The 26,559-nt window shown below is 47.7% G+C and overlaps 1 protein-coding gene and 1 long non-coding RNA gene across 3 annotated transcripts; one reads left to right on the plus strand and one right to left on the minus strand.

The window, feature by feature from the left end:
* The first annotated feature begins 816 nt into the window (after positions 1 to 816).
* KIF2C (kinesin family member 2C) lies at positions 817 to 26,168 on the plus strand. Of its 2 annotated transcripts, XM_082687254.1 has the most exons (22): positions 817 to 972; positions 5,158 to 5,432; positions 6,515 to 6,609; positions 9,752 to 9,853; positions 10,024 to 10,072; positions 12,251 to 12,373; positions 14,140 to 14,262; positions 14,796 to 14,896; positions 15,517 to 15,612; positions 16,055 to 16,109; positions 16,194 to 16,356; positions 18,671 to 18,761; positions 19,008 to 19,071; positions 19,147 to 19,238; positions 20,015 to 20,157; positions 21,390 to 21,594; positions 21,699 to 21,809; positions 23,127 to 23,194; positions 23,506 to 23,611; positions 23,706 to 23,819; positions 25,316 to 25,439; positions 25,535 to 26,168. In XM_082687254.1, the coding sequence occupies exons 2-22, from the start codon at positions 5,369 to 5,371 to the stop codon at positions 25,615 to 25,617; spliced, it is 2,172 nt and encodes a 723-aa protein (XP_082543380.1). In that variant the 5' UTR covers positions 817 to 972; positions 5,158 to 5,368; the 3' UTR covers positions 25,618 to 26,168. The 2 variants fall into 2 exon arrangements, with proteins under 2 accessions (XP_082543380.1, XP_082543381.1); XM_082687255.1 differs by lacking the exons at positions 817 to 972; positions 5,158 to 5,432; positions 6,515 to 6,609 and adding an exon at positions 9,217 to 9,591.
* LOC309842719 lies at positions 9,720 to 16,339 on the minus strand. Its single transcript, XR_014299743.1, has 2 exons — positions 16,017 to 16,339; positions 9,720 to 10,238 (listed from the first exon to the last, which is right to left on the minus strand). It is a non-coding gene; the product is annotated as an uncharacterized lncRNA (long non-coding RNA).
* Positions 26,169 to 26,559: the final 391 nt, after the last annotated feature.

Genomic DNA, 26,559 nt, shown 5'->3' on the forward strand with positions numbered 1-26,559 from the left:
TATTTATTTATTTGACAGACAGAGATCACAAGTAGGCAGAGAGGCAGGCAGAGAGAGAGAGGAGGAAGCAGGCTCCCCGCTGAGCAGAGAGCCTGATGAGGGACTCAATCCCAGGACCCTGGGATCATGACCTGAGCTGAAGGCAGAGGCTTTAATCCACTGAGCCACCCAGGTGCCCCTCTTGTATTATCTTTTAATCTAGAACTGTCTTTATACTTTTTTCTTGGTAGGAGCTTTTTGAAGAGACCAGGCTAAATATCTTGTAAAGTGTCCTGCATTCTAAATTTGCCTCATTATCCCTCCTGGTGTTTTTCAGTTCGTTCCTCCATCCCTTGCATTTCCTGGAAGCAGGAAGTCAAGTCTAGGGGCTAGACTGGATTTAGGTTATACATTTTTGGCGTTGTTATCTCTTGGATGTTTCTGTGTAGTTCATATGATAGCCTATCAGGAGACACATAATGTCAGGTCGCTCATAACTGGTGATGCTAAGTTTGATCGCTTGGTTGCAGTAGGGACTGCCACATCATCCATATAAAGGTATGCTTTCCCTTTGTAAACTGTCAGCGCGAATTACTTATGGAGCAATACTCTGGCATCCTGCAAACATCCTGTACTCAGTAACCTTTCACCTACCACCCACTAAATCATTTATTTCATTGGGAGTTGTAGTATAGTTCCAGAGGTTTTCTTTTTTAATTTCAATGCCTTTATTTAAAAAGTTTTTGTTATTTTTGTCCAATATATCTGTTACTTTTTATATATTGCTCTATATTTTCACAATGATTTTTTTTAAGATTTTATTTATTTATTTGACAGACAGAGATCACAAGCAGGCAGAGAGGAAAGCAGAGAGAGAGAGGAAGGGAAGCAGGCTCCTTGCTGAGCAGAGAGCCTGATGCGGGACTCAATCCCAGGACCCCGGGATCATGACCTGAGCTGAAGGCAGAGGCTTTAACCCACTGAGCCACCCAGGTGCTGTTCACAATGATTTTTTTAAGATTTTATTTTATTATTGCTTTTTTTTTTAAGATTTTATTTATTTATTTGACAGACAGAGATCACAGGCAGGCAGAGAGGCAAGCAGAGAGAGAGGAAGAAGCAGGCTCCCTGCTGAGCAGAGAGCCGGATGCGGGGCTCGATCCCAGGACCCTCGGATCATGACCTGAGCCGAAGGCAGAGGCTTTAACCCACTGAGCCACCCAGGCGCCCCTTATTATTGCTTTTTAAAAAAAAATTAAATTTATTTATTTTCAGCATAACAGTATTCATTATTTTTTCACCACACCCAGTGCTCCATGCAATCCGTGCCCTCTATAATACCCACCACCTGGTACTGCAACCTCCCACCCCCTGCCACTTCAAACTCCTCAGATTGTTTTTCAGAGTCCATAGTCTCTCATGATTCACCTCCCCTTCCAATTCCCCCCAACTCCCTTCTCCTAACTCCCCATGTCCTCCATGCTATTTGTTATGCTCCACAAATAAGTGAAACCATATGATAATTGACTCTCTCTGCTTGACTTTTTTCACTCAGCATAATCTCTTCCAGCCCCATCCATGTTGCTACAAAAGTTGGGTATTCATCCTTTCTGATGGAGGCATAATACTCCATAGTGTATATGGACCACATTTTCCTTATCCATTCATCTGTTGAAGGGCATCTTGGTTCTTTCCACAGTTTGGCGACCGTGGCCATTGCTGCTATAAACATTGGGGTACAGATGGCCCTTCTTTTCACTACATCTATATTTTTGGGGTAAATACCCAGGAGTGCAATTGCAGGGTCATAGGGAAGTTCTATTTTTAATTTCTTGAGGAATCTCCACACTGCTTATTATTGCTTTTTAAAGATTTTTTTTATTTATTTTTGGCAGGCAGAGATCACAAGTAGGCAGAAGAGAGAGTGATCACAAGTAGGCCGGCAGAGGCGGGGGTGCCAGGAATCTGAGATCATGACTTGAGCTGAAGGCAGAGGCTTAACCCACTGAGCCACCCAGATTTTATTTTTCAGTAATCTCAATACCCAACGTGAGGCTCAAATTCACAACCCCGAGATCAAGAGTCATGTGCTCTATCAACTGAGCTAGCTGGCACCCCACAATGATTTATTTTTTAATTCTTTCTTTTCAATATTAAGCATAACAATTTTATAGATTCTGATTATTCTATTACCAGCTCAAGGAGCAGAGGGCCTTTTTTTTTTTCTGTCATGGTAATGTGTCTGCGGTCATATCCTAGAGTTCCTGACATATGTATCCTTAATCTAATGGCTTTGTATTTTCTAATGTCTTAAAGGTTTCATTATTCTCAGACCATGGGCCTCTCCAGGGTCAGTTTCCCTTACTACTCTGACTTCTGTCTTCCTTTTTAGCACAAAGGAATTCTCGACTTTGACAACTGAGTTTCCTGTGGGTTTTACTGGTTTTGGACTGCTCTATGTTAATTAATTTTTTAAAATATTTTATTTATTTATTCGAGAGCAAGACAGAGAGCCTGAGCAGGGGGGACAGGCAGAAGGGGTAGCAGATTCCCCGCTGAGCATGAACCCTTATGGGGGACCTGGATCCCAAGACCCTGATATCATGACCTGAGTCAAAGTCAGACACTTAACCAACTGAGCCACCCGGGTGCCCCTTTCCATGTTAATTTCTTGACTTCCAGTTCCTACAACGGGAGGCAAGGAGGTTTATTACCAATGTAGGGCCAGGAAAAATTCACTGGATCTGGTCCCTAGGTTGTGGAACCGGAAATAAGTCCTCTGCAAAAACCCATGTGCCCCAAGGGTTCCACATAGGCCTTGGGAAAACAGCATGGAAGTTTGCAACTGCCTGGACCCACAAGTAGAAAAAGCAAAAAATGTAGGAATGGATCCAAATTTACATCAGATTCCTAAAACAGGAGGTAGAGAAAATAACATAATGCACACTTATATATAAGCATGATTCATGTAAAAAAATGAAAAGTTATATATTTCTGCAATACCCTCTCTAATCTCATTATCCTCTCTGCTGGAGGCAACTGCTCTCCCAAATCTTTAGTGTTTATCTTTCGCAAATATATCTTTATTCTTTCATTACATATGTATGTATCCTTAAGCAATATCCCACTTCTACTCTCCCTAATTAGACTCTTACCCTCAATAGTTCACCAAGATTGTTCAAGGTCATCAATGACTTAAGTGCTAACAAAGGATATTTCTATGCCCTCATCTTACCCGCCCTTTCCACAGCTCTCCTGATTTCTTTCCTCCTTCCTCACTCCTTCCTAGGCTTCTACTCCCTGGTTTTCCTCAGCCTTCAAACCACGCTAATCTCATATCCTGCTGCTTCTCCTCTGCCCTACCTCAAAATGCTGGCCTGCTGGCTGCATGGCTCAGTTACTGATGTTCTTCTAGATCCCATTCAGTTCCATGACAGTTATATACAACTACATAAAAATAGCTACCAAATCTCTATCTCTGGCCTTGATCTCTCCCTGAGCTCTTAGCTTGTATATTCACTGCTCACTTGACACTTAAACTCTCGACATCTCATACTCAATATTACCATAATGGAACTTATACCCTGTATACACACCTGTTTCCTTCACAAATCCACTCGCCCATTTCAGGAAATAGTTCATCATCTACCTACCCAGTTGCTCTAGCCACAAACCAGTGATCAACCATGATTACTCCTTCTCCTTCACACCCATATCCAACCCGTCAACAAGACCCATCCATTCCGTCTCCTAAAATTTAAGCCATTCTCTTAGCTACATTTCCATTATCCCTTCCCCAGGCTAGGCCAGCATAATTCTTGCCTACTAAATGATCTCATTTCCAACCTATCTTTTTCAAAACAGTTGTCCACATATCAGAAAGACTGACATACGTAAAATCAAATGTTACTCAGATCTTGTCACTCCTCTGTGTAAAATTCTTCAAAGACTTCTCATTTACTAAGAGAATTATTACCATGGGCTAGAAGATGCTACATGCTTTCACCCCTCTCCCCCCTCCTCTTGCTTTCCAGCCTCAAGGGCTTCTTTCAGTTCTTCAAACAAGATTAAGTTCTTTCCTGCTTCCGGGCCTTTGCACACGCCATCCTCTGATCTTAGTCTGGGATGCTCTCCACCTTCCTGCCCTCCGCTTTGACATAGTTTGTTCCTTCTTGTTCTCTAGACTCAGGTTAGGTATCACTTCAAAGATTTCTTCCCTGGCCACTTTATCTAAAGTAAGTTCTGGGCACCTCGGTGGCTCAGTCCTTAAGCATCTGCCTTTGGCTCAAGTCATGATCCCAGGGTTCTGGGACAGAGTCCTACATAGGGCTCCCTGCTCAGCAGAAGCCTGCTTTTCCCTCTCTCACTCCCCCTGCTTTTGTTCCCAGTGTCAAATAAATAAATAAAATCTTAAAAAAATAGTAATAAAGGAGGCTCATCCATTATGTCCTCTCTCAGATCTCAGTTTCCTTCAGAGCACTTCCCACAGCTTGTAATTTACTTGTTACTTTGTTTTGTCCCTGTTCACATTAGAAACGTTAGGTCAAGAAGGGCACAACTATGTTTTGTTTACTATTATTATCTTTTAGCACCCAGCACCATGCCTAGCACGTGGTAGACAGTAAATGCCCAGGTAATGTGTCTTCCAGGCACTTTAAACATAGATCCTCATTTAAATTTCGCAATAACTCCATGAGGGTGAAAGCACGATCCAGGCTCCTGCCTTCGGCTTAGGTCATGATCCCAGGGTCCTAGGATCAAGCCCCATGTGGGTCTCCCTGCTCAGCGGGGAGCCTACTTCTCTCCCGCTCCCCGGATAGTGCTTTCTCTCTATCTGTCAAATAAATTTTTTTAAAAAGAGAGAGAGAAAAGAGAAAGAACGTTCCTCATTGCGCAAAGGAAAGCACGAATTCAGTTTCTCAACTAGCAGCTGAAGAAGTCGCGATTTAAACCCCTGTCTGAAGGACCCTCTGGTCTCGGTCTCAAACACCATACTGGAGTTTCTCAGTTTGGGGGAAACCAGTTGCACACAGAGCTTTCCGCCTTACGCAGGGAACAGGAAATCTCCCGTCACGGACCCTTCCCAAGTTCCCCTTAGGCCCAGCGCGTGGGGGTGTGGCTGGCGGGTGGGCGGTCCTAGGCGCCGGAAAACCGACCCGAGACTACATATCCCAATAGGCTGTGGAGGGCGACGTGTCTGGCGGAAGCGAGGCCAGTGGCAGCGTGATGACGTTGTGAGAGACGCCGGCGCGCGGGATTTAAACTGCGGCGGTTTGCGCAGCGTTAAGACTTGGCAGGGATACCGGAGCTGTGGGTTTGTTTTTTGGGTTTTGGGGGTTTTGTTTGTGTTTTTTTTTGCATTTCGTGTTTCTCTTCCCGGCGACTGCCCATGGACTCGTCCCTTCAGGCCCGCCTGTTTCCCGGTCTTACCATCAAGATCCAACGCAGTAATGGTGAGAGGCGGGGTCGCGAGATCAAGAGGACACTTGGGCTGTGAGACGGCTGAAATTACTGCTCCCCCCACAAACGGCAGGGCCGAGATACTGTTGGGAATTCCCCCGCCTCCACCTGGTCTGGGTGTCTGCACTGGCAGTCGGTCTTTTCTACCCGGGTCCAGGGCTTCCCCTGGCGGTGGATCCCCTGCCGGTCCTCGGAAGTGGGCGGGGCTCCTCCAAGTCAGTGGTCCTTCTAGGGAAGTTAGGATTGCTAGTTTCACTTCGCCTCCAGAGTTCTCCTCTGAAACTGCCTTGCTTTTGTAGGGACCTCGGCTTCCTGGCCACTGTATTCCTCTCTAAATATTCTGCATTTGCAGTATGTCAGGCACTGGGATTCAGGGTTAATCAGACAGAAAAGATCTTTGCTCTTGAGGAGCGTGCAATTCTGTCCACTTTTTTTGGTTAAGCAGCTACCGCATCTCTGGCAGGTCTAATAATACCCTGTCATTAGAATGGTCAGATATAACCATCGGGAGTGAGGTAAGGAAACCCGAGGGCTCTAGAGCATGTTGAGGGCTCAGGTGCATGTTGAGGAACAGTACCTAAGGACTAGAGTGACTCCTCTGCCCAAATACACCTTGACCTTGCTGTACCCTCTCTCTCTCTCTCTTTTTTTTTTTTTTAATATTTTATTTATTTGACAGACAGAGATCACAAGTAGGCAGAGAGGCAGGCAGAGAGAGAGAGGAAGGGAAGCAGGCTCCCTGTCCAGCAGAGAGCCCGATGTGGGGCTCGATCCCAGGACCCTCGGATCACAACCCAAGCCGAAGGCAGAGGCCTTAACCCACTGAGCCACCCAGGCGCCCCTGTACTCTCTCTTTTGAGTGGAGATGAATCCTTACTCCTGCAGCACAGTTTAAGTCCTGTTCCCTGCCTACCTCATAGTGGGATATTCTATGCGTGAGGTGCCAGGAGATTTGTCTTCTTGTGTGAAAAATAAAGAAAAAGGCAGCGGTCCCTTCCCTCAGGTCAACTCCACATTAGAGTCTTTGTGGGATTCTATAAGTGAAAAAGATGTAAACTGGACTTTCATACCGTAGGCGTAATCCACAGTGCCAATATAAGGACTGTGAATTTGGAGAAATCCTGCGTTTCAGTGGAATGGACAGAAGGAGATGCCACAAAGGGCAAAGAGGTAAGTTCTATGAGAATGCCTCTACCACATTTAACACCTTCTTCCCTAAAAGATCTGTGTGAGGGGGCACCTGGCTAGCTCAGCCTGTAGAGCATGCGACTCTTGATCTCAGGGTCCTGAGTTTGAGCCCCTTGTTGGACAGATAGATTACATAAAATAAAAAAACAAACAAAAAGATCTATTTGGAAATGGAACTTGTGAGAGCCTTGTATCTGATGCTGCCTTGTCCTCCCTAATCTTAAAACATGGTCCTCTTTGGATGTGTTCGGAATTTATTTAGTCAGGCCTGGTCTAAATTGAAGCAATCAACAGTTTCTGGTGTGTCTGTAGAAGACAAACTGCACAGAATCCTAAAACCTTGCTTATGTACCCTAGCTTCTGAGTGCAAACTACCTATGGCATCAGTTTAGAGAGCAAAATTGATAACCCGGTTGAGGAGACAAAATATTCCTGAAACACCAAATAACAGAGGGCACCTTGTTGATAAATGGCAAGATGAATAGAGCTAGAGCATCTCAGAGGTGGTAACATACTGAAGATGGGCTTGACTGGTGGGGGTGTGATGGGAAGGCTTAGCCGAAACAGTTCGATGGCCCTCATAGGTACTAGTAAAGAAGCTTGCTCCAGGCAGTGGAAGGCTCGGGATGCTGAACAGTTGAAAAAGGGGACCAGAGGGTCTTCATCTCTGGCACTGAGATGTTTAAGGTTTTCTTCTGTAGGCTCTGGGGAGAATTGGAAAGATTTTGAGAAGAGGAGAGGTATGACTAAGGCATTTATGTTTTAGAGGCGTTGTGGTGTGATAAAAAGTTCACTGGGCTAGAAGTATGAAGACCTGGATTCTAGTCTGCCTCTGCATACTATTTTGTGTTCTCATGCATGTTTCCAGCTCTTAGAAATCCAGTTTCCTGGGGCACGGCTCAGTGGGGTAAGCCTCTGCCTTCAGCTCAGGTCATGATCCCAGGGTCCTGGGATCGAACCCCACATTGAGCTCTCTGCTCATCGGGGAGCCTGCTTCCCCATCTCCCTCTGCCTGCCTCTCTGCCTACTTTGATCTTTCTCGCTCTGTCAAATAAATAAACTAAATCTTAAAAAAAAAAGAAAGAAAGAAAGAAATCCAGCTTCCTCACCAAAAAAATGAGGTTGATAATAATATCTACCTCAGAAGGCTATTGTCAGGATTTATTCAGCAGACACTTTTGTAATGGTTCCAAAATGCCAGATGGGACACTGAGGTGAATAAGACAGACCTGGACCTTCTTTCATGGAGCATAATGCGGTAACACATGAAAAAGACTTGCCTAGCATAGTCCCCTCTGGAAGGTATGCAGATATTTAGGTGGTATATTTGAGAAATAAAAGGATTGAATACTTTACACTATCTGCCCTTGAGTCAAGAGGTTCCTAAAATTCTTTTCAACCAGCTATTAGTAATTCCTTGTGGTTTCGTTTGTTAGCCTTTTTTTGTTATTTAGAAATATAGCTCTTGCAGGGGTTCACTCCAGCTCAGATACTGCCTTTGAATAAGGTCTGAACATCTTTGGTATTCAAGGCCTTTTCAGGATCTGACGTCAGTCATCCTTTTTCCTTATACCATACACCCTTTTTTTTTTTTTTTTTTTTTTAATATATATTCTGTTGCTTTAATCTAGTCTTTCTGTGGTATTACAATATCTTGCTTACAATTATCGTTATGGTAAACTTTTTTTTTTTTTTTAAGATTTTATTTATTTATTTGACAGAGAGAGAGATCACAAATGGGCAGAGAGACAGACAGAGAGAGAGAGATGAGGAGAAGCAGGCTCCCTGCTGAGCAGAGAACCCAATGTGGGACTCGATCCCAGGCCCCTGGGATCATGACCTGAGCCGAAGACAGAGGCTTAACCCACTGAGCCACCCAGGCGCCCCACCATACACCCTTCTTGCAAAGTATGCTGGCCCCATGGGTAGATGTGTCCAGGCCCCACACTGTGACCGTGCCTAGTGCCTTGCTACCTTCAGACTGTCACTCTTACTCCTTCTTCCTGAGATGTTAACTGAGGTGTTCACTCTGAATCATCAGTATGAGAGTTGCTTAATGCCAGAACTATGGTTAGATCATTGGTCTCCTCTGTTGTTTGTTTTCTGTGGTTTAAGTGTCAGAAACAGGAGAGGTGTAAGGGTCTGTAGCTTTCCAAGAAACAGACACAAAAGTTTGGTTACTGAAGTACTTGCTAGCTTTTGCATTTGGTGATTCTATCCTTGTCTTGTGCTGCCCTAGTTTCTAGCTCTCTGTCCACATGATTTCTCCATTAGAATATGAGCTAACTGAAGACAAGGGCAATGTTTGTCTTAATTCATCTTTGAATACTTTCCCCCCTAGTGCCTTAATCGTGCCTAAAAAATGTTTAAATAAGCTAGTTAATAAACACAGGTTGCATATGTAGGAAGTAAAACTTGCATCCTGGAGTACATGCTTCAGCTCGGAACCATTTCGAGATGCAGATAACCACATTGGTACTGTGTTGTGAACTGCTGTGAATTATGCTGATGAAGTTTGAGTTGTTCCTAGAGGGTTGCAGGACTCTAGTGATGTAAACCTAGAATTGTGACCTCATTAAAGGCACGAGCATGAAGTAGGGAAGGCATGAGCAGGAAGCTGTGACTGGGGAAGAAGTTTCTGGGCCCAGTAGAAAATGTAGGTAGACTTAGGGTTAGGTAGCAGCTCTCGGGAACTTTTCCCCGCCCGTAAGATCCAGAAGGGCCCTCCATTTTTACTATCTCCGAGGCAGTTAGAACTTGTTTCCTCCTTCGTGTCAGCAAGAAGTGTTCAGGGGACGGTGCCCAGCAGGACCCCGCTGCCCAGCAGAACAGTAGGGGAGCCAGGTGGCCTAGATCTACTGTGGACTGCCTATTTGCCTGTCTGCCTACCCTCCTCTTTACCTCGTTCTCATCACCAACATCTACCATTGGCTTGGCAATCGGGAACCAATATCCATCTAGATGGTAAACCACGACTAACGACTATTTGTTTATAGTTATTGGTACTTGGTGGAACTTATAAAATTGGTAAATTCTGAATCTAGGGGTAGCCTTGGTTGCAGAGATGCGATTGGATTGAAGAAGCTATGTTGTTCCACCAAAACTTTTTACTTGCTCTCTGCAGATTGATTTTGATGATGTGGCCGCAATAAACCCAGAGCTTTTACAACTTCTTCCCTTACACCCAAAGGACAATCTGCCCCTGCAGGAGAATGTAACAGTCCAGGTAGGTGCTTGTCATGTGGCCGAACCAGTGCTCCAGGTGATCTGCTTGGCTTGTTGACGTTTGCTGATTTTCTGGGACTGCCTAGGACTTCAGCTTGACACATAGACCCAAGATAGGTCCTTGAATGTTGATAGGAGCCATATATTGTGATGGTCTGTTCTGTTTTTCAGAAACAAAAACGCAGATCAGTCAACTCCAAAATTCCTGCTCCGAAGGAAGGTAAATGGATTTCTCTTGGCTTACTGTCATGGGGTTTGTGCCTGGAGTAATGTTGCTGGGGCACAGGAAGTGGTGACATAGAATCATTGCTCCACTTTAGCAGGTGACTGACTGTACGTGGGCTGAGTCCTGCGCTGTCTTCCAAGCATCTTAGGAAGAATCCAACCTACAGGGAGGGAGAAATACGGAGATTTTCGTCAAAGAGTACAAAGTTTCATGAGAAACTTCACTGATAGGAAATAAGTTCTGGAGAGCTTATGTAAAAAAATCTGGTCTGTGATTAGCAACAGTATATTGTGTACTTAAAATTTTACTGTGAGGGTGGATCGTATATTAACAACGAAACAAAAATAAACAAACTACAAAACAGTAGGAACAAACCTTAGGAAGTGATGGGTTAGTTTATGGCATCGATTATTATAATGATAGTTCCATGGGTGTTTATCTTCAGACACATCGAGTTGAATAAATATCTGCTTTTTGTATTTCAATCATACCTAAATAAAGTGCTTTAAAAAAAAAAATAGAATCCAGCCCTTAGGCCAACCTTCCAAGGACCTGATTCATTTGGGAAATTTGCCAGTTGGCTTCAAAGCCTTTCCTGTAGAATCCAGAGCAGTAATCAGCCACCCATGGGCCTGTTTTCTTTCCTCAAAGGAACAGTGTGCCTTGGAGTGAGGTGGGGAGCAGGCTGAGAGAAAAGCTAGGTCCAGGCTGTTTAGCAATAGTCGATGTTGCTGTGGAGATCTGCGGCTAAGGCAGGATGGGACGAGTAGGAGCTTTGCCTTGAAGTCTAGGAGAAGGGTGGGCTTGCTCTGCAGAAGTAGTCCACTTAAACCAACTCTGACCGTAATAGTCTGTAGCTGTAGGGGGTGCGGTGGCTGTAGGTACAAACTGCCCAAGAAATCCCACTCATGACTCAGAGCCAGCTATCCCTCACAGCCTGCGCGGCCTGTCCCAGCCAGGGGCGATCCCTGCCCGACAGGGTCCACCTACTGCAGGGGCCCAGAAACTACTTGCCTGGAGCTTCAGGTTAGGGGGAGCCCAAGTGGAAGGTGGTGCTATTGCAAGCTTGGGCTGGGCCTGAGCGGTAGGCCGCTGGCCTTCTTGCTAGCTGTACCCTGGGCACCTGCGAGAGAAATGGGAATGGTTGCACTGCATATGCCTGTGCTCAGAGGACATTGCCCAGCCCCTGTCAATGGAAAACAGATACTGATACGGGTGCATGCTGTTCAGCAGTAGAAATGAAACACGAGATGACAACAAATCTTTTGGAAAATAGGAAAATGATGGCAATTTATGCTCTTAATGAAAGAAATGGTTGATACAGAGCCATCAGATCAGCCTAGACACAGGAGTCTCAAATTCCATCCAAGTTAATGTTTGCACATGTTATACCACGTATTCTATTTCCAAGTTTCTGACTTGACTTCGTAGGTGATAAATTGTTTCTGTCTTATGGAGGCAAATTATATAAATGGGTAGAAATTAACAAGAATTCAAATACAACTCCATTTTTTCTCAGTTAAGCATTATTTTAAGATTCCAGAAAATCAGTGTAGCTGACCCTGATGATGTAGTGATCTGATGATGTGGCTGGGCCCGGCTCTGTAAAGCATCCTGGAGCAGTGGGAAAAGCCCAGGGTTTGGAATCTTAAAAGTCTTGGGTTCACATCCTGGCTCCAACCTTTACTAATTGAGTGTGACTATGGGCAAATCGCTTAATTTCTCCGAGCTATTGTGCCCCACCCCCATCAGATGGGAATACTGATACTTACCTTACAGTGTTGTTTTAAAATATGGGAAGGTTGTACCGTGGTAGGGTAAGATGGTTAAGGTTTAATAATGCTTTTTTTTCTGAGGTTAGCTCTGCATCTTCAGAAAGGATTTCAGATTGGCTGTAGGTCCCCCCATTTACTCAAGACAGATGCTCTTGTCAGAGATATCCTTGCTCTTGGGAGCTCTCAGATGGGCAGAATGAGCAGATTAGTTTTGGGGTCACTAGTACTTGGCCTTTCTAATTTTTCCTTTTCCTATGGTGGAAGGAATGGGAAGTTGGTGGGCTCCTTTCCTAGGGGTCTGGACCCTGTGCAGAATCTTGGAGGGTTGCCCCCTAGTGGCCCCCATTGGCCCTCCTGATCGTGCTGCACTGACTGGCCACTGCCCTTGGATCTCCAGGTCTCCGCAGCCGCTCTGCTCGAATGTCTACTGTCTCAGAGGTTCGCATCACCACTCAGGAGAATGATATGGAGGTAGAGCTACCAGCGTCCTCAAATTCCCGCAAGCACTTTTCAGTTCCTAGTGAGTGATGAATCTGTTTTCCCTGTTAGAGGCTCTGGAACAGCTCCTCACACATTGTCCTATCCCTGTCCTGGAATATCCTGAGATTCCTTACTCCCCTGGCTTCAGTTCTGTTCTACCCCCATCCCACTGGTCCTTTATTAGGAAATCATTTAATTTTACTGTTTTAATTTAATTGAAACATAATATATATACAGAAAAGCAAACATATCCTTGAGTGTATGGTTCACAAACTGAACACACTCATGTAACTACATCTAGATCGAACAGAGGGTTACTAGCAACCCAACAGTCCCCGTCAAGCTCCCGACGGTTCCTAAGCCCCTAAGGGTACCTATAATCTTGACTTCTGATAGCATAAATTAGCTTTTTCCCTTTTTGGATTTTGTATAAATGAAATTTTTAAAATATTTTTAAGGGCACCTGGGTGACTTGGTTGGTTAAGTGTCTGCCTTTGGCTCAGGTCATGATCCCAGCATCCTGGATTGAGCCCCATGTTAGACTCCTATTCAGTGGGGCGTCGGCTTCTCCCTCTCTGTCATTCTCTGCCCCTGCTCGTGCTGTCAACTAAATAAAAATCTTAAAAAGAAACTAAACTAAAAATATTTTTAGTTGTTAGCTTTTATTAAGATAAAGCAGGTGTAGATTTTGTAAGATGTATAATCATTACATCTTACATGTATCAGATTGAGCTCTTATAAAATGAAGGTGAATAAAAGAGTCACAACCAGGTATGGAAAGTAATGAGTTATCATGGGATGTACCTTTCTGGGTTGAATTATTATGTTCAGTTGTCACTCAGGTTCCTGGTTTTGTTTTTTGTTTTTTGTTTTTAAGATTTTATTTATTTGGCAGAGAGAGAGAGAAAGACAGGCAGAGGGAGAAGCAGGCTCCTGGCTGAACAAGGAGCTGATGCAGGACTCGATCCCAGGACCCTTGAATCATGACCTGAGCCAAAGGCAGATACTAACCAACAGCCACCCAGGTGTACTCAGGTTCCTGTTTCTCCTGGCTTTTCTGTCTGTTCCTGCTAGCCATCCAGGCTCCAAAGCTTTGGAGAAGTCAGAAAGTCCTAGCTTTTCTTCCAAATGAGTAGAAAGCCCTGGCCTAAGAACCCACACATGGGTCAAGCCTGAAATCTTCAGGCCTTTAGAGAGTTTCCCTTTGTGGTGAAGTCCGTACTGAGCTATTTACATATCCTTTAAGACATATATATTTTTTCAATTTAAAGGTTATGTTTTTTTTTTTAAAGATTTATTTGTTTATTTTAGAGAATGAGAAAGAGAGAGTGGTGGGGTAGGTGCAGAAGGAGAGGGAGAGAGAATCCCAAGCAGATTCCCTGATCTTGATCTCATCACCCTGAGACCATGACCTGAGCCAAAGTCAAGAGTTGGACACTCAACAGACTGAGACTCAGCCACCTAGGCACCCCTTAAAGATTTTATCTTTGCATAATCTCTACACCCAGCACGGGGCTCAGACTTACAACCCTGAGATTAAGAGTTGCACTGTCTACTGCATGACCAGCCAGGTGCCCCACCCTCCAAGAATTTTGATGCCAGGAGCCAGCCGCTGCAGGGAGACTGACTGGGCACAGGTGCTGGCTGAGGTGGAGGGAAAGCCCAGCTCTGCTCTCACTGTGGGCCCCAGCCCTTGCTGGGCCGGCAGTGTGTTGCACTCATCCTGGCCTGTGACCTGCTGGGGCTCAGAGGAATACAGCTCTGGTTTGCCTACCTGCTTCTCCAATGACTCTCCTTCTCCCACAGCTGGCCCCCCTAGGCCCTCCTGCCCTGCAGTGGCTGAAATACCATTGACGATGGTCAGCGAGGAGGTGGAAGAGCAGGTCCATTCCATCCGAGGCAGCTCTTCTACAAACCCTGTGAACTCAGGTAGATACACTGAGCTATCTGCTTTGTTCCGTCCTGTCCCAAACCTAGCCTGCTTTGGCACCTGAATTCAAACCATGTTTGTCACATGGAAGCATGTTTTCCTGTGACTGTGGCATCAGTCTTTCACTAGAAGTGACCCTGTTCCCACTAGTTGACAGGAGCCCTCTGATGTAGTCGAGATGTTGTCACAGCTCAAGTCTTGGCCAACACCTGAAGGATAACCCAGAATGACCATCAGACCAATCAGGGATGGCATCTCCTCTTCTTCCTCTTCTGATTGTTTAGAAAATGCTACAGAGGCGTGGAGAGAGCTTGGGTTAGGCCTAGAATGCTTGTGCAAGTCTTTACTTTGCAGGGTTGACCCTCCCAACAGTCTCATCTGTTGCTGCCTCTCCTTGCATATGGTCATTTAAAAGCAAGGGTCTGAGGAAGGCCTAGTCCTGGGAAAGCCCCAGGACTCAGGACAGCAGCTGAAGAGTAGGCTGGCTGGCTTAGACAGGTAATAGTGGGCTTCCTTCCCCCTCCTCCCACAGTTCGGAGGAAATCATGTATTGTGAAGGAAATGGAGAAAATGAAGAACAAGCGGGAAGAGAAGAGGGCCCAGAACTCCGAAATGAGAATAAAGCGAGCACAGGTACTTTTCTTAGGTCAAGGGTTTTTGGACATATGTCCTTAACTGCACCTTTACCAGCAATGGAGATACAGTCGGGCCCCAGCATTTCTGAAGCTCCAGTTCTGAAATCTAGGAAATTTAACTGCTTTCTCATTTGGACTCAGAGTACAAATAAGTCAGATATTTTTCTGAAGACTTCGGGCAAGAAATATGTCCTGCTGATTGATATGTGCCATCGCAGGGACCTGCAGGGCAGAGTTGCCTGCTTTCCTGCTCCCCTGGCCCCGGCTGCATGTATGGGAGCGGGGGGCAGTGCTGCAAAGGAGTTCCAGTTTGGAGCACTTCCCCTCAATTGGGTTCGTGGCTCTTGGGAAACTCAACCTGCTGGTCTCCTAAAAAGGCCACAGTGGCTCTGGCCCTAGTTCCTAGATTTGTTTGGTGCATACATAGGCACCTCCCTGCCAACCTCCGTCCTCAGGGATTTGTTCCTAAGTTCTCAACCTAGAGCCAGGGTGGGAGGAAGTAAGACTGGGGGGCTTTGTCTACTGGAGGGCCGCATGCATGTGAAGAGCTGAGCTCTTGAGAGCCCTTACATGGCAGCAGGTCCACAGTCCATCCTTTTTTGCCCTTGTCCCAAACAGGAGTTTGACAACAGCTTTCCAAACTGGGAATTTGCCCGGATGATCAAAGAATTTCGGACTACTTTGGAATGCCATCCACTTACTGTGACAGATCCTGTAAGTAAACGCTAAAGGCTTCTACCCCTCCTTCCTGAGTAAGTGTACAAATGAAAGACAAATTTCCTCTTTAGCAGAGTGAGGGCCTGCAGGAATCTGCACTGGCCCTTGAGGTATTTTCAGTACCCTTTGCTGGACTGGAGCTACTAAGGCTGGATGGGAGAGTCTGATCTCCAAAACTATCACCCTCACTTGCATAGGTTGGCTAGATCCTTACTGAGAATCATGGAAGTAGACCTGCACCCCGTAGGCAGCAGCGTGAGAAAACTGGGGAGGAAATTCAGTGCTGCCTGCTGTGCTCTGAGTAACAGCGGAGGCGCAAGGGTCCTGGTGTCGGGTCTTGGCCCCAGAGTGAGCCTGACACTGGATTGGAAGAGGAAGGGTTCTTTCAGTATTGCTCTAACCTTTCACTGGGTGGTTGTCTTCTCTCATCCTCTTGAAGATCGAAGAACACAGGATCTGTGTCTGTGTGAGGAAACGGCCGCTGAATAAACAAGGTAAGCCAGCTCCGTCAGAAGGAGGCTCTGGTCTGACATCCTCCGTGTCCAGGAATAATCCTCTGAAATACTCTCCTTCTGCAGAACTGGCCAAGAAAGAAATTGATGTGATTTCCATTCCCAGCAAGTGTCTCCTCTTGGTCCACGAGCCCAAGTTAAAAGTAGACTTAACAAAGTATCTGGAGAACCAAGCCTTCTGCTTTGACTTTGCATTTGATGAAACAGTTTCAAATGAAGTTGTCTACAGGTTAGTCTCTTGCGCCTTTGCTCCCCCCTTTTCCCAGCCTTCCTCTTTTCCATGCGAGATATTGTGGTAAAACTACTCAAGCCACGGGACTCTGAGGCCCTTCCTGGCCTCATATTATCCTTGGGTCAGCCATCACAGAGCTGGCTCTGACTCTGAGTCAGAGTCTGCTTTGTCTAATACAGCACTCACAAGCCTTACGTGGTTTTTAGTTTTTAGTTTTATTTTTAGATTTTTAAGTAGTCTCTACACCCAAGGTGGGGCTCAAACTCACAACCCCGAGATCAAGAGATCAAGAGTCACACCCTCCATTGACTGAGCCCACCAGGCACTCCATCATGTAGCTATTTATTTATTTTTAAAAAGATTTTATTTATTTATTTGACAGAGACCACAAGTAGGCAGAGAGAGAGGCAGGCAGAGAGAGGGGGAAGCAGGCTCCCCACTGAACAGAGAGCCCAACTCGGGGCTCAATCTCAGGACCCCGAGATCATGACCCGAGCCAAGGCAGAGGCTTAACCCACTGAGCCACCCAGGTGCCCCACCATCCTGTAGCTATTTCAGTAAAAAATAAGATTAAGAATTTGGTTCTCGGGCGCCTGGGTGGCTCAGTGGGTTAAGCCGCTGCCTTCGGCTCAGGTCGTGATCTCAGGGTCTTGGGATCGAGTCCCACATCGGGCTCTCTGCTCAGCAGGGAGCCTGCTTCCCTTCCTCTCTCTCTACCTGCCTCTCCGTCTGCTTGTGATTTCTCTCTGTCAAATAAATAAATAAAAAATCTTTAAAAAAAAAAAAAAAAAAAAGAATTTGGTTCTCTCTCTCTCTCTCTTTTTTTTTTTTTTTTTTTTGCTTAAACACATGACCCTGAGATCAAGTTGCATGCTCTACCAACTGAGCCAGCCAGGTGTCCCAGAATTAAATTCTTGAGTCACATTAGCCGCATTTTAAGTGCATTCTAGCCACATGGGGCTAAGGCTGCTACTAGCACAGTAGAGAGCATTTCTGTCACCACAGAAAGTTCTTTCATTTTTTTTTTTTTTAAGATTTAGATATTTAGGGAGAGTGAAAGAGCGCACACACACGGGCAAAGGGAGAGAATCTTTCAAGCAGACTCCCTACCGAGCTCAGAGCCCAACTCGGCCTCCATCTCCTGATCCTGAGATCATGATCTGAACTGAAACCGAGAGTCAAATGTCTAACTGATTGAGCCACCTGGGCGCTCTCGCACAAAGTTCTATTGTCAGGACTGCTCCAGACCAGAAGATAACAAACTACAGCCCGTGGATCAAATTTGGCTCACAGTCCCTTTTTATAAAAAGGGCTCTCTAACTAAGAATGAATGGTTTCTATGTTTTTAAAGGATTTCTTTTTTTCTTTTTTTTTTTTTAAATGTGACAGCAGGACACCTGTCTGGCTCAGTCAGTGGAGCATGCAACTCTGGATCTCAGGGTTGTGAATTCAAGCCCCCATTGGGTATAGAGATCAATTAAAAATAAAATCTAGGGGCGCGCCTGGGTGGCTCAGTGGGTTACGCCTCTGCTTTCAGCTAGGGTCATGGTCTTGGGGTCCTGGGATCGAACCCTGCATCGGGCTCTCTGCTCGGCAGGGAGCCTGCTTCCTCCCTCTCTCTCTGCCTGCTTCTGATCTGTCAAAATAATAAATAAAATCTTTAGAAAGAAAAAAAAAAAACCTAAAAAAAATAATAAAATAAAATAAAATCTAGGGGTGCCTGGGTGGCTCAGTGGGTTAAGGCCTCTGCCTTCAGCTCCGGTCTTGATTCCAGGCTCCTGGGATCAAGCCCCATGTCGGGCTCCCTGCTCAGTGGGGGAGCCTGCTTCCCTTCCTCTCTCTCTCTGCCTGATTGTAATCTCTGTCTGCCAAATAAATAAATAAAATATTTTTTAAAATGAAATTTTAAAAAAGTCTTTTTAAAAAAGTGAGAGACCTATGTGGCTCACAAAGTGTAAAATATTTTAAGCTCCTACTTTAGAGGGTTTCCTCTAATCTTTGTAGTGTTTCTTATGCTAGCAGTCAGCTGCTAAGCTCAGGGTTTCACTTTGGGTCTTCAGGGTCAGAGGGAGGGCTGGTGGCTTGGTCAGTGAAGGCCACCATCTTCTTGGCAGGTCAGCCCAGCCCTCCCCAGCTGACTGGAAGAATTTCAGTTTATAAGTGGAGGGTGGGGTCCAGTGGAACCACTTTGCAGGAGAGGAGTGCAAGTACTTGGAAGGAGGAATTGAAGACCCCAGAAGATCTGCAGTGAAGGAGCAATAGGGCCACATTCTAGGGAGAGATAAATATTCTCCCCTATCCTTTCTCCTAGGTTCACAGCAAGGCCACTGGTTCAGACCATCTTTGAAGGGGGAAAAGCAACCTGTTTTGCATATGGCCAGACGGGAAGTGGCAAGACACATGTAAGTTTTCAGGCCTAGCAGGGAGCACACCTGCCCATGGTGTCACGGTGGGTCCCTGAAAGGGAAGTTTCCTGCAGAAAGTGCTGCTGGTGCCGATGCCCCGGCACCAGAGACTCTTGTGCTGGATACCTTGGCCGGTGCAGCTTCTCAGCTTCTGTGCGGGGGCGCGCTGCAGTGATACAGCCTGTAGTGCTCAGTCCTAGGCCCAAGGCCCTTCACCACAGTCTCTCACCCCTTCCCTTGCAGACCATGGGCGGAGACCTTTCTGGGAAAGCCCAGAATGCATCCAAAGGGATCTACGCCATGGCCTGTAAGTATGTGTTCTGCCACACTGAGGTCGGGCACACGAAGCCAGGCTGCTTGCTTACCCAGCTGTCTCCCGCAGCCCGCGATGTCTTCCTCCTGAAGAATCAGCCCCGCTACCGGAACCTGGGCCTGGAAGTCTACGTGACATTCTTCGAGATCTATAATGGGAAGGTAGCTAGCCGGCAAGGAGCCCCTATTTATACTGTCGGGGCCCCTGAAATATCTAAGTCCATGAGATTGGCTAAAAATGGTAGAAACCAAACAATCTGTGGGCCATCAAGGCTTTGATGGGCTCCGCTGCCCTGATGTGTGTGATGGGGAGATGGGGCCCAGGCTCAGCAAGTAGGTCAGGAACGCTCCTCAGGGCTCCATCTTGAGGGGGAGGTTTGCCTTGTGTATGCCCTGTCTTCCCTTGACCCACCTCCTTTATGACCGTTCTAGCCTTCGCCTGATCGTGTACGTTTGTTCTCTGTTCATCTCTTTTACTCTCCCCTCCGCCCCTTATGCTGTGTACCCTCTATCTACCGTCCGTGCTTATATAGAGCTGCCTTCCTCAGAGCAGGATTTCCATGCTAATAATAATAATTATAGCTAATGTGGATTACTGATATGGTATTGTGTGCTAAGCACATGTCTCAACTCATTCGATCACTGTAGCATAACCTCTGAGGAAGCATTATGGTCATTATTCTGCAGATGAGGAATAAGGCTGGAACCGTTAGGCACAGACGGGTCCAGGCTCCCATAGCTGGCAAAGTAGCAGAGTCCTAGCACACTGGGCTGCCCGACTCAGATACTGCCCTCCACTCAGCTTAACCTCTCTGCCTTCCCTGCTATCAGCCCTTATCTCAGCCCGGACAGGCCCTGAAGGATGAGCTGTTTGGTGGGGTGCCCAGGCCATGACGGTCTTAGCCTTGTTGCCCTGTGTGTTCCCCTGCCCCGCACAGCTGTTCGACCTGCTCAACAAGAAAGCCAAGCTGCGTGTGCTGGAGGACGGCAAGCAGCAGGTGCAGGTGGTTGGGCTGCAGGAGCGCCTGGTTAGCTGTGCCGATGATGTCATCAAGATGATCGACATGGGCAGTGCCTGCAGGTCAGAATTATGGTGATGGAGGGCACCTGGGTGGCTCAGTGGGTTAAGCCACTGCCTTCGGCTCAGGTCATGATCTCAGGGTCCTGGGATCGAGTCCCGCATCAGCCTCTCTGCTCAGTGGGGAGCCTGCTTTCCTCTCTTCTCTCTCTCTGCCTGTCTCTCTGTCTACCTGTGATCTCTCTCTGTCAAATAAATAAATAAAATCTTAAAAAAAGAAAAAAGAATTATGGTGACAGAAAGGGGCCCCCAGTCCCTGGCTCAAGTGACAGACCCTCGCTCCAAGCCTACTGCTATTTCTGCAGAGTGCTGCCCTCTGCAGCTTGCTGAGGGCTGTGAGGGCCCCTGTCTTGAGGACTTTCAATAGGGCAGAGGACCCAGGGCCAGAGGCTCATCAGGAGCGAGTCAGAGAGTCATAGATGTAACTAAAGCAGACTTTTTTTTTTTTAAGTTTTTATTTATTTTTTTATTTGACAAGAAAGTACAAGCAGGAGGAATGCCAGAGAGAGAGGGAGAAGCAGGATCCCTGCTAAGCAGGGAGCCCAATGAGGGGCTTGATCCCAGGACCCCAGGATCATGACTTGAACTGAAGGCAGGCGCCTAACCAACTAAGCCACTCAGGTGCCCCCCGACCAAGGCAGACTTTATTTCCAGGTTCTTACCCCAAAGCATGCTTCCTGACTTCTCTAGGCTTTTCCTTGCTCTTCTCTCCCTCTGTGGTGGGAGATAGGTGCTCTGGGTCAGTTGTGGCTGGAAGTGATGGTGTTATCGCTCCTCTGCAGAGTTAGGGAAGTGCTCTGCCTCCGGGCATGGTGCAGTGGAGGGCATGGTGCAGTGGAGCGCTGGGTGGCTTATGGACTCCCAGGAAGGGGGCTGCCCTCCTCAGCTTTGACAAGTGGTTGGTGACAACCCCTCTTCCTCCCCCCATGCCCTGCCACACAGGCCACTTCTTCCCCACGTGCAGCTGGGCCGTCTTGCTAAGGCCGTAGCATAGAATCCGGTACTTTCACTGCCAGGAAAACTTGTTAGGTTTGGAGCTGGAGGGAGAGCTGCTGCCCACAGAGGACAAAACGGAAGTCTGGGACAAGAAGACACAGGACTGCTCGGAGTCCTGACCTGTGCCCCTTGTACTGAGAACTTAGTGCAGTGAAGTGGGGTGCCTTGAACTCTGGGGAGTCACAGCAGCCAGGAACTTTCAGAGGCTCATAGCCTTTCTTCATTCTCTTTTGACACAGGACCTCTGGGCAGACGTTTGCCAACTCCAACTCTTCCCGCTCCCATGCCTGCTTCCAGATTCTTCTTCGAGCCAAAGGGAGAGTGCATGGCAAGTTCTCTTTGGTGGATCTGGCAGGGAACGAGAGAGGTGCGGACACTTCCAGCGCTGACCGGCAGACCCGCATGGAGGGTGCAGAGATCAACAAGAGCCTCCTGGCTCTGAAGGTGGAGGCGCAGGCGGCCGGCCTGGGGGGCTCCTGCGGGGGGAGCAAGGGGGTGGGTGGTTCAAAGGGAAGGAAGGGACCCCAGTGCCCCCTGCCGCCCCACAGGAGTGCATCAGGGCCCTGGGACAGAACAAGGCTCATACCCCGTTTCGAGAGAGCAAGCTGACCCAGGTGCTGAGGGACTCCTTTATCGGGGAGAACTCGAGGACCTGCATGGTGAGTAGGGTCGCTCTGGAGATGGCGTGGGAAGACCCTGAGTCCTGTTTCTGGGCGGGCTTGGTACCCCTGACCACCTGGGTTTCCAGGTTTCATCTTGAGTGGGCAAACCCTGCTGCCTTTTATTTAGGCACTTCTTTGTTTCATTTCATTTTATTTTTTTAAAAGATTTTATTTTATTTATTTATTTGACAGAGACACAGCGAGAGAGGGAACACAAGCTGGGGGAGTGGGAGAAGGAGAAGCAGGCTTCCTGCTGAGCAGGGAGCCCAATGCAGGGCTCAATCCCCAGACCCCGGGATCATGACCTGAGCCGAAGGCAAATGCTTAATGACTAAGCCACCCAGGCACCCCCCCACTTATTTATTTTAAAGGTTTATTTATTTATTAGAGAACATGCATGTTTGCACAAGTAGGGGGAGGGGCACAACGAGAGAGAGAGAATCCTTGCAAAGAATCCTTGCAAAGACTCCTCGCCAAGTGCAGAGCCCAGTGTGGGGCTCAATCCCAGCACCTGAGATCATGACCTGAGCCCATATCAAGGATCGGACGCTCAAGCGACTGCAGCCCAGCCGCACTGCCTCCTAAACTTACCCTCCCCCTGCCACCCTGCCATGGCCTTTTAGTACCAATTTCCTCTTTGCCTGTTCAAAAGAGAAGGAAAGGATCTGCTCTCTTTACTGTATGTCTGGGAAGCTTTTGGTTTGGGGATGGTCAGTGCTCCCTTACCCCATGAAGTGGAGCCCCACAACTCAGAAAAAGGGCTGTGGGAATCAGGAGAGGGAAATTCTTGTCTCCTCTATGGCTCCCAGCTTCAGAAATAGGAAAGGACTGTTGCTGTAAATTATTTTTGTCCCCTTCCTTATTATATCTACAAGGCTTGCCAGCTAGGATCTGCCTCCTTCCCCTTCACGGAATCTCTTTCTGGCCTACTAGGGAAGGCAGGAATTTCGGACTAAGCTCTAACCCATCATTCTTGAGCCTGGGTGAATAGAAGGTTCCAGCAGGAGCCACTGCTCCTTAAGATGTGACCTTGGAGAGTGGGTCAATAAAGTGATAAAGCAATGGGTTGGGGGGGACGGTAACCAGATATACCTTTAAAGCAGATATCCAATTTCCAAGGTGCCTTAATTTTCAGTGGCCATGGGGCAAGTTGCCTGCCACAGAGCGGGTGCTTAATTAGCTCCGTGCTCCAATACTCTGTGGGAGTCAGGAGCTTACACAGACAGTTCCTGGCAGTCTCCAGCAGCAGGTGGTCTGGTCCCCTTGTGATCTTGTTAAGGGTTGAACTTAACTGCCTGTTTCCCCCTTTTGCAGATTGCCATGATCTCACCGGGCATAAGCTCCTGTGAATACACTTTAAACACACTAAGATATGCAGACAGGTACTCGTACCCATGGCCAGTGGGATGGGGAGAGGGTTGCAGGAGGGAGGAGAGAAGAGGGAAGAAGCTCTGGAGTCTCGGTGCCTCAGGATATTCTTCTGTGACTCAGTGAAGCTGAGACTTGGGAGTTCAGACATGATGCTAGATGGTGTGCCCCAGTCCCCTTCAGGCCTTGGTTGGGAGCCAGCATGGGTCCTCTAGGCCAAAGCCAAAGCTGCTTCTCCCTTTGAGCCTCATGGTCTGAGTGGTGCTGCAGTCTCGTGAGTGCCAAGGAGGCTCCTGTGGGCTCTGAGACCGTCTTGTTTCCTCAGGGTCAAGGAGCTGAGCCCGCACAGTGGGTCCAGTGGGGAGCAGCCAACTCAAATGGAAACAGAAGAGATGGAAGCCAGCTCTCATGGGTCCCTGATCCCAGGCAATGTAAGGTGTGGGGTAGGGCCAGGCAGAACAAGTGTGGCCTGCTGAGACTGGAACTAGGCCATACAGTTTGTACCTCTCCTTTGGGCCCCTGCAGTTCTCCAAGGAAGAGGAGGAACTATCTTCCCATATGTCCAGCTTTAACGAAGCCATGTCTCAGATCAGGGAGTTGGAGGAAAGGGCCATGGAGGAACTCAAGGAGATTATACAGGTGAGGAGCTGGCCCTGACTAGGGAGGGATTGGATATGTATCCTAGCAGAGGCCCTCAAGTGGTGCTCAGCACTGTTTTTTGAACATGACCTGGGCTTTGCTCCCACGGGTCTTCAGATAGGGATGGCAAGAGGCAGGCCTCTACTTAGCATTCCTTCATTCTCCACCTATTCATTTAGATGTTCTAGAACAACTAATTAGCATACCCCTTCTCCAGCCTGGCCCACACAGCCTTTCTCCTCCACCCTCCTAGCCAGAGCTAGTGTCTCTCCTCTGTGCTCCTGACTGAGGCATTGGAGGGAGATTTATATGCAGAGACCTTGGCTTGTTTATTCATAGTGTTTGGTGAGTGCTTTCTATATGTTAACCACTGTGCTGAAACCAAAGACCAAAAACTCGAGGTATGGATAGCATACTGTAAAATAAGACTAGATCAATCCTGATTCTCCTATTTATAAGCTGATTTCCTTATTTAAAGGAAAGTCATTTCCTTATTTAAAAGAAAGTCATTTATCATCACTAGGCCTCGGTTCTTTCATCTCTAAAGTGGGCAAGACAGGGTGGTTGCGCCTGAGGGTTAAGTGATCTGCTTCTAAAGCAGCGCCCAGCATATAGTTCGCATGTAGGAGGCAGTAGATGCTGGTGCTGCTGTGACCCCTGCTGTGGGAGAGCAGAGGGGGGCCGAGGTGCACTGCCAGTGGTGCACTCGGGGCAGCACGGAAAGGAGCTTGGGCCACTTAGAACTGAGGAGGGGACGTGAAGAGCAAGCGCTTAAGCTTGTCCTCCCTCCCCGGAGTGCTCAGGGGTACAAATGTGTCAAAGGCCTTGGTACTTTCAGGAAGAATGAGAGGCTCACTATGGTCAAAGCAAAAGGAGTGAGCAGATGACGGAGCTTAAGGCCGTGGCCAGGTCAGCGGGGACCTGATGCTGGAGGACCTATGGTTCACTCCCAAGGCCTGGACTTGGCCATGAGGGCAGTGGATGCCTTAGAAGGGAATAAAGTGGAGTGTGGTTGGATCGAAGGACACGGTCTCATCAGAGCTTTAGGTCAGTGTGGAGCCTGGTTGGGGAACGTGGGAGAGCATGAGTAGAGGCATTTTGGAGCTAAGAGCAGTTAGGAGATTGTTTTTAAAAGAGTTCAAGAGAGGTGTTGGTGCCCAGATGGAGGGCGGCCGTGGCCACTTTAGGACTGGAGTGAGGACATGAGACTCAAGTACCATATAAGGGGCAAAATTGGTAGGATCCGGGCACAAATAGGGTGAAAGAATAAAGTTGCTGCTCCCATTTCTGATGTGGTGTCAAGACAGATTGTGACATTCATTTGACCTGGGGAGAGGGACAAGTTGGAGGCAGGAAAGAGGATGGATTCAAGCTGAGGATTTCTGCCGGAGGAGGTCAGCAGGCAGAGGGCGGGCTGTGGGTAGTGGGCACAGGAAGGATTTGCTAGGTTGGTTTGACCATTTTTGCACTGACGCGCTTCCCCCATGTCACCGCAGCAAGGGCCAGGCTGGCTTGAGCTCTCTGAGATGACCGAGCAGCCAGACTATGACCTGGAGACCTTCGTGAACAAGGCAGAGTCTGCCCTGGTCCAACAAGCCAAGCACTTCTCAGCGCTGCAAGGTGGGTGTGACTGGAGGGTGGGGCGTCGGCCCTGAGGGAAAGGGGCCTCTGTGACCCCCCCTGACCGGCAGTGCACCACCACCCCTTCCTTCCAGATGTCATCAAGGCCTTGCGCTTGGCCATGCAGCTGGAAGAGCAGGCCAGCAAACAAATAAGCAACAAGAAACGGCCCCAGTGACGACTGCAAATAAAAGATCTGCTTGGTTTCACGCCCAGCCTCTTCCACTCTCCATCCCTCCCCAGCAAACTTTGGGCACAAGGCAGGTCTGGTCAGGGTCTGAACTGGGACAGGCTTTGGTAAATGCCAAATATGGGGGCAGCTGGGGAGGGGGTCAGAGTGACATGGGACACCGCTTCCCCTCTCCTCAGTTGTAGCCCTCAAGGGAGCAAGGATGGGAAGGGTGTTGCCCTTCTTTCCAGGAGCAGAAGACTTTCTGGTATAGAGTTTTCCCTTGGGTGGCCTTCTGGCCTGTGTGGACTGGCTACCGGTGAGGGGCTCTGTGGGGTTATCCTGGGTCTGGGGAAAGGGAAGGAGCCTTTAGTCCAGCTCTCTGCTGGCTCTGGCCTGCCTTCCATGCCTTTGGTTCAGGCACTATGTCTTGTACTTTAAAAAAAGTCTCTGGGATCTCTTCCTTCCTTGATGGTGTTTGAGGTCCAAGAGGATCCCTGCTGTTTCCTGTTTTACGTGTTTATACATTGTGTCTAACAATAAAGAGGGGAAAAAATTAATCTGTTGAGTGGTGTGTTGAGAAGGGCCTGGGACACGTTTGCACCTTCTCGGACTAAGGACAGACACTTCTGCCACTCTCCGTAGTGCAGATTCCATACTCTTCCTAAGGAGCCCAGATCCAGACCTGCGGTTTCAGGGACGTGGTAAAGCCTCAGCCCCTGCCTTGTTCGGTGCTTCCTAGGTCCCAGGTCCTCTCTTGGGGCCAGGAGCTAGCAGCAACAAGGAGATGGTGCTCTATCAGTTATGGTCTGCTCAAAGCACATTAAAAGATTCTGTGGCAACACTGACAAGAAGGCATTTGGCTTGCTGGTTGGGAAAGGATCTGATGAGCAACACGTTTGGTCTCGAAAAATTAGAAGTTTGCCAGGTGGGCTGAGGAACTGAGCATAG

This window comes from Mustela nivalis (genome assembly GCF_964662115.1).
Source record: "Mustela nivalis genome assembly, chromosome: 10".
Taxonomy (NCBI): Eukaryota; Metazoa; Chordata; class Mammalia; order Carnivora; family Mustelidae; genus Mustela; species Mustela nivalis.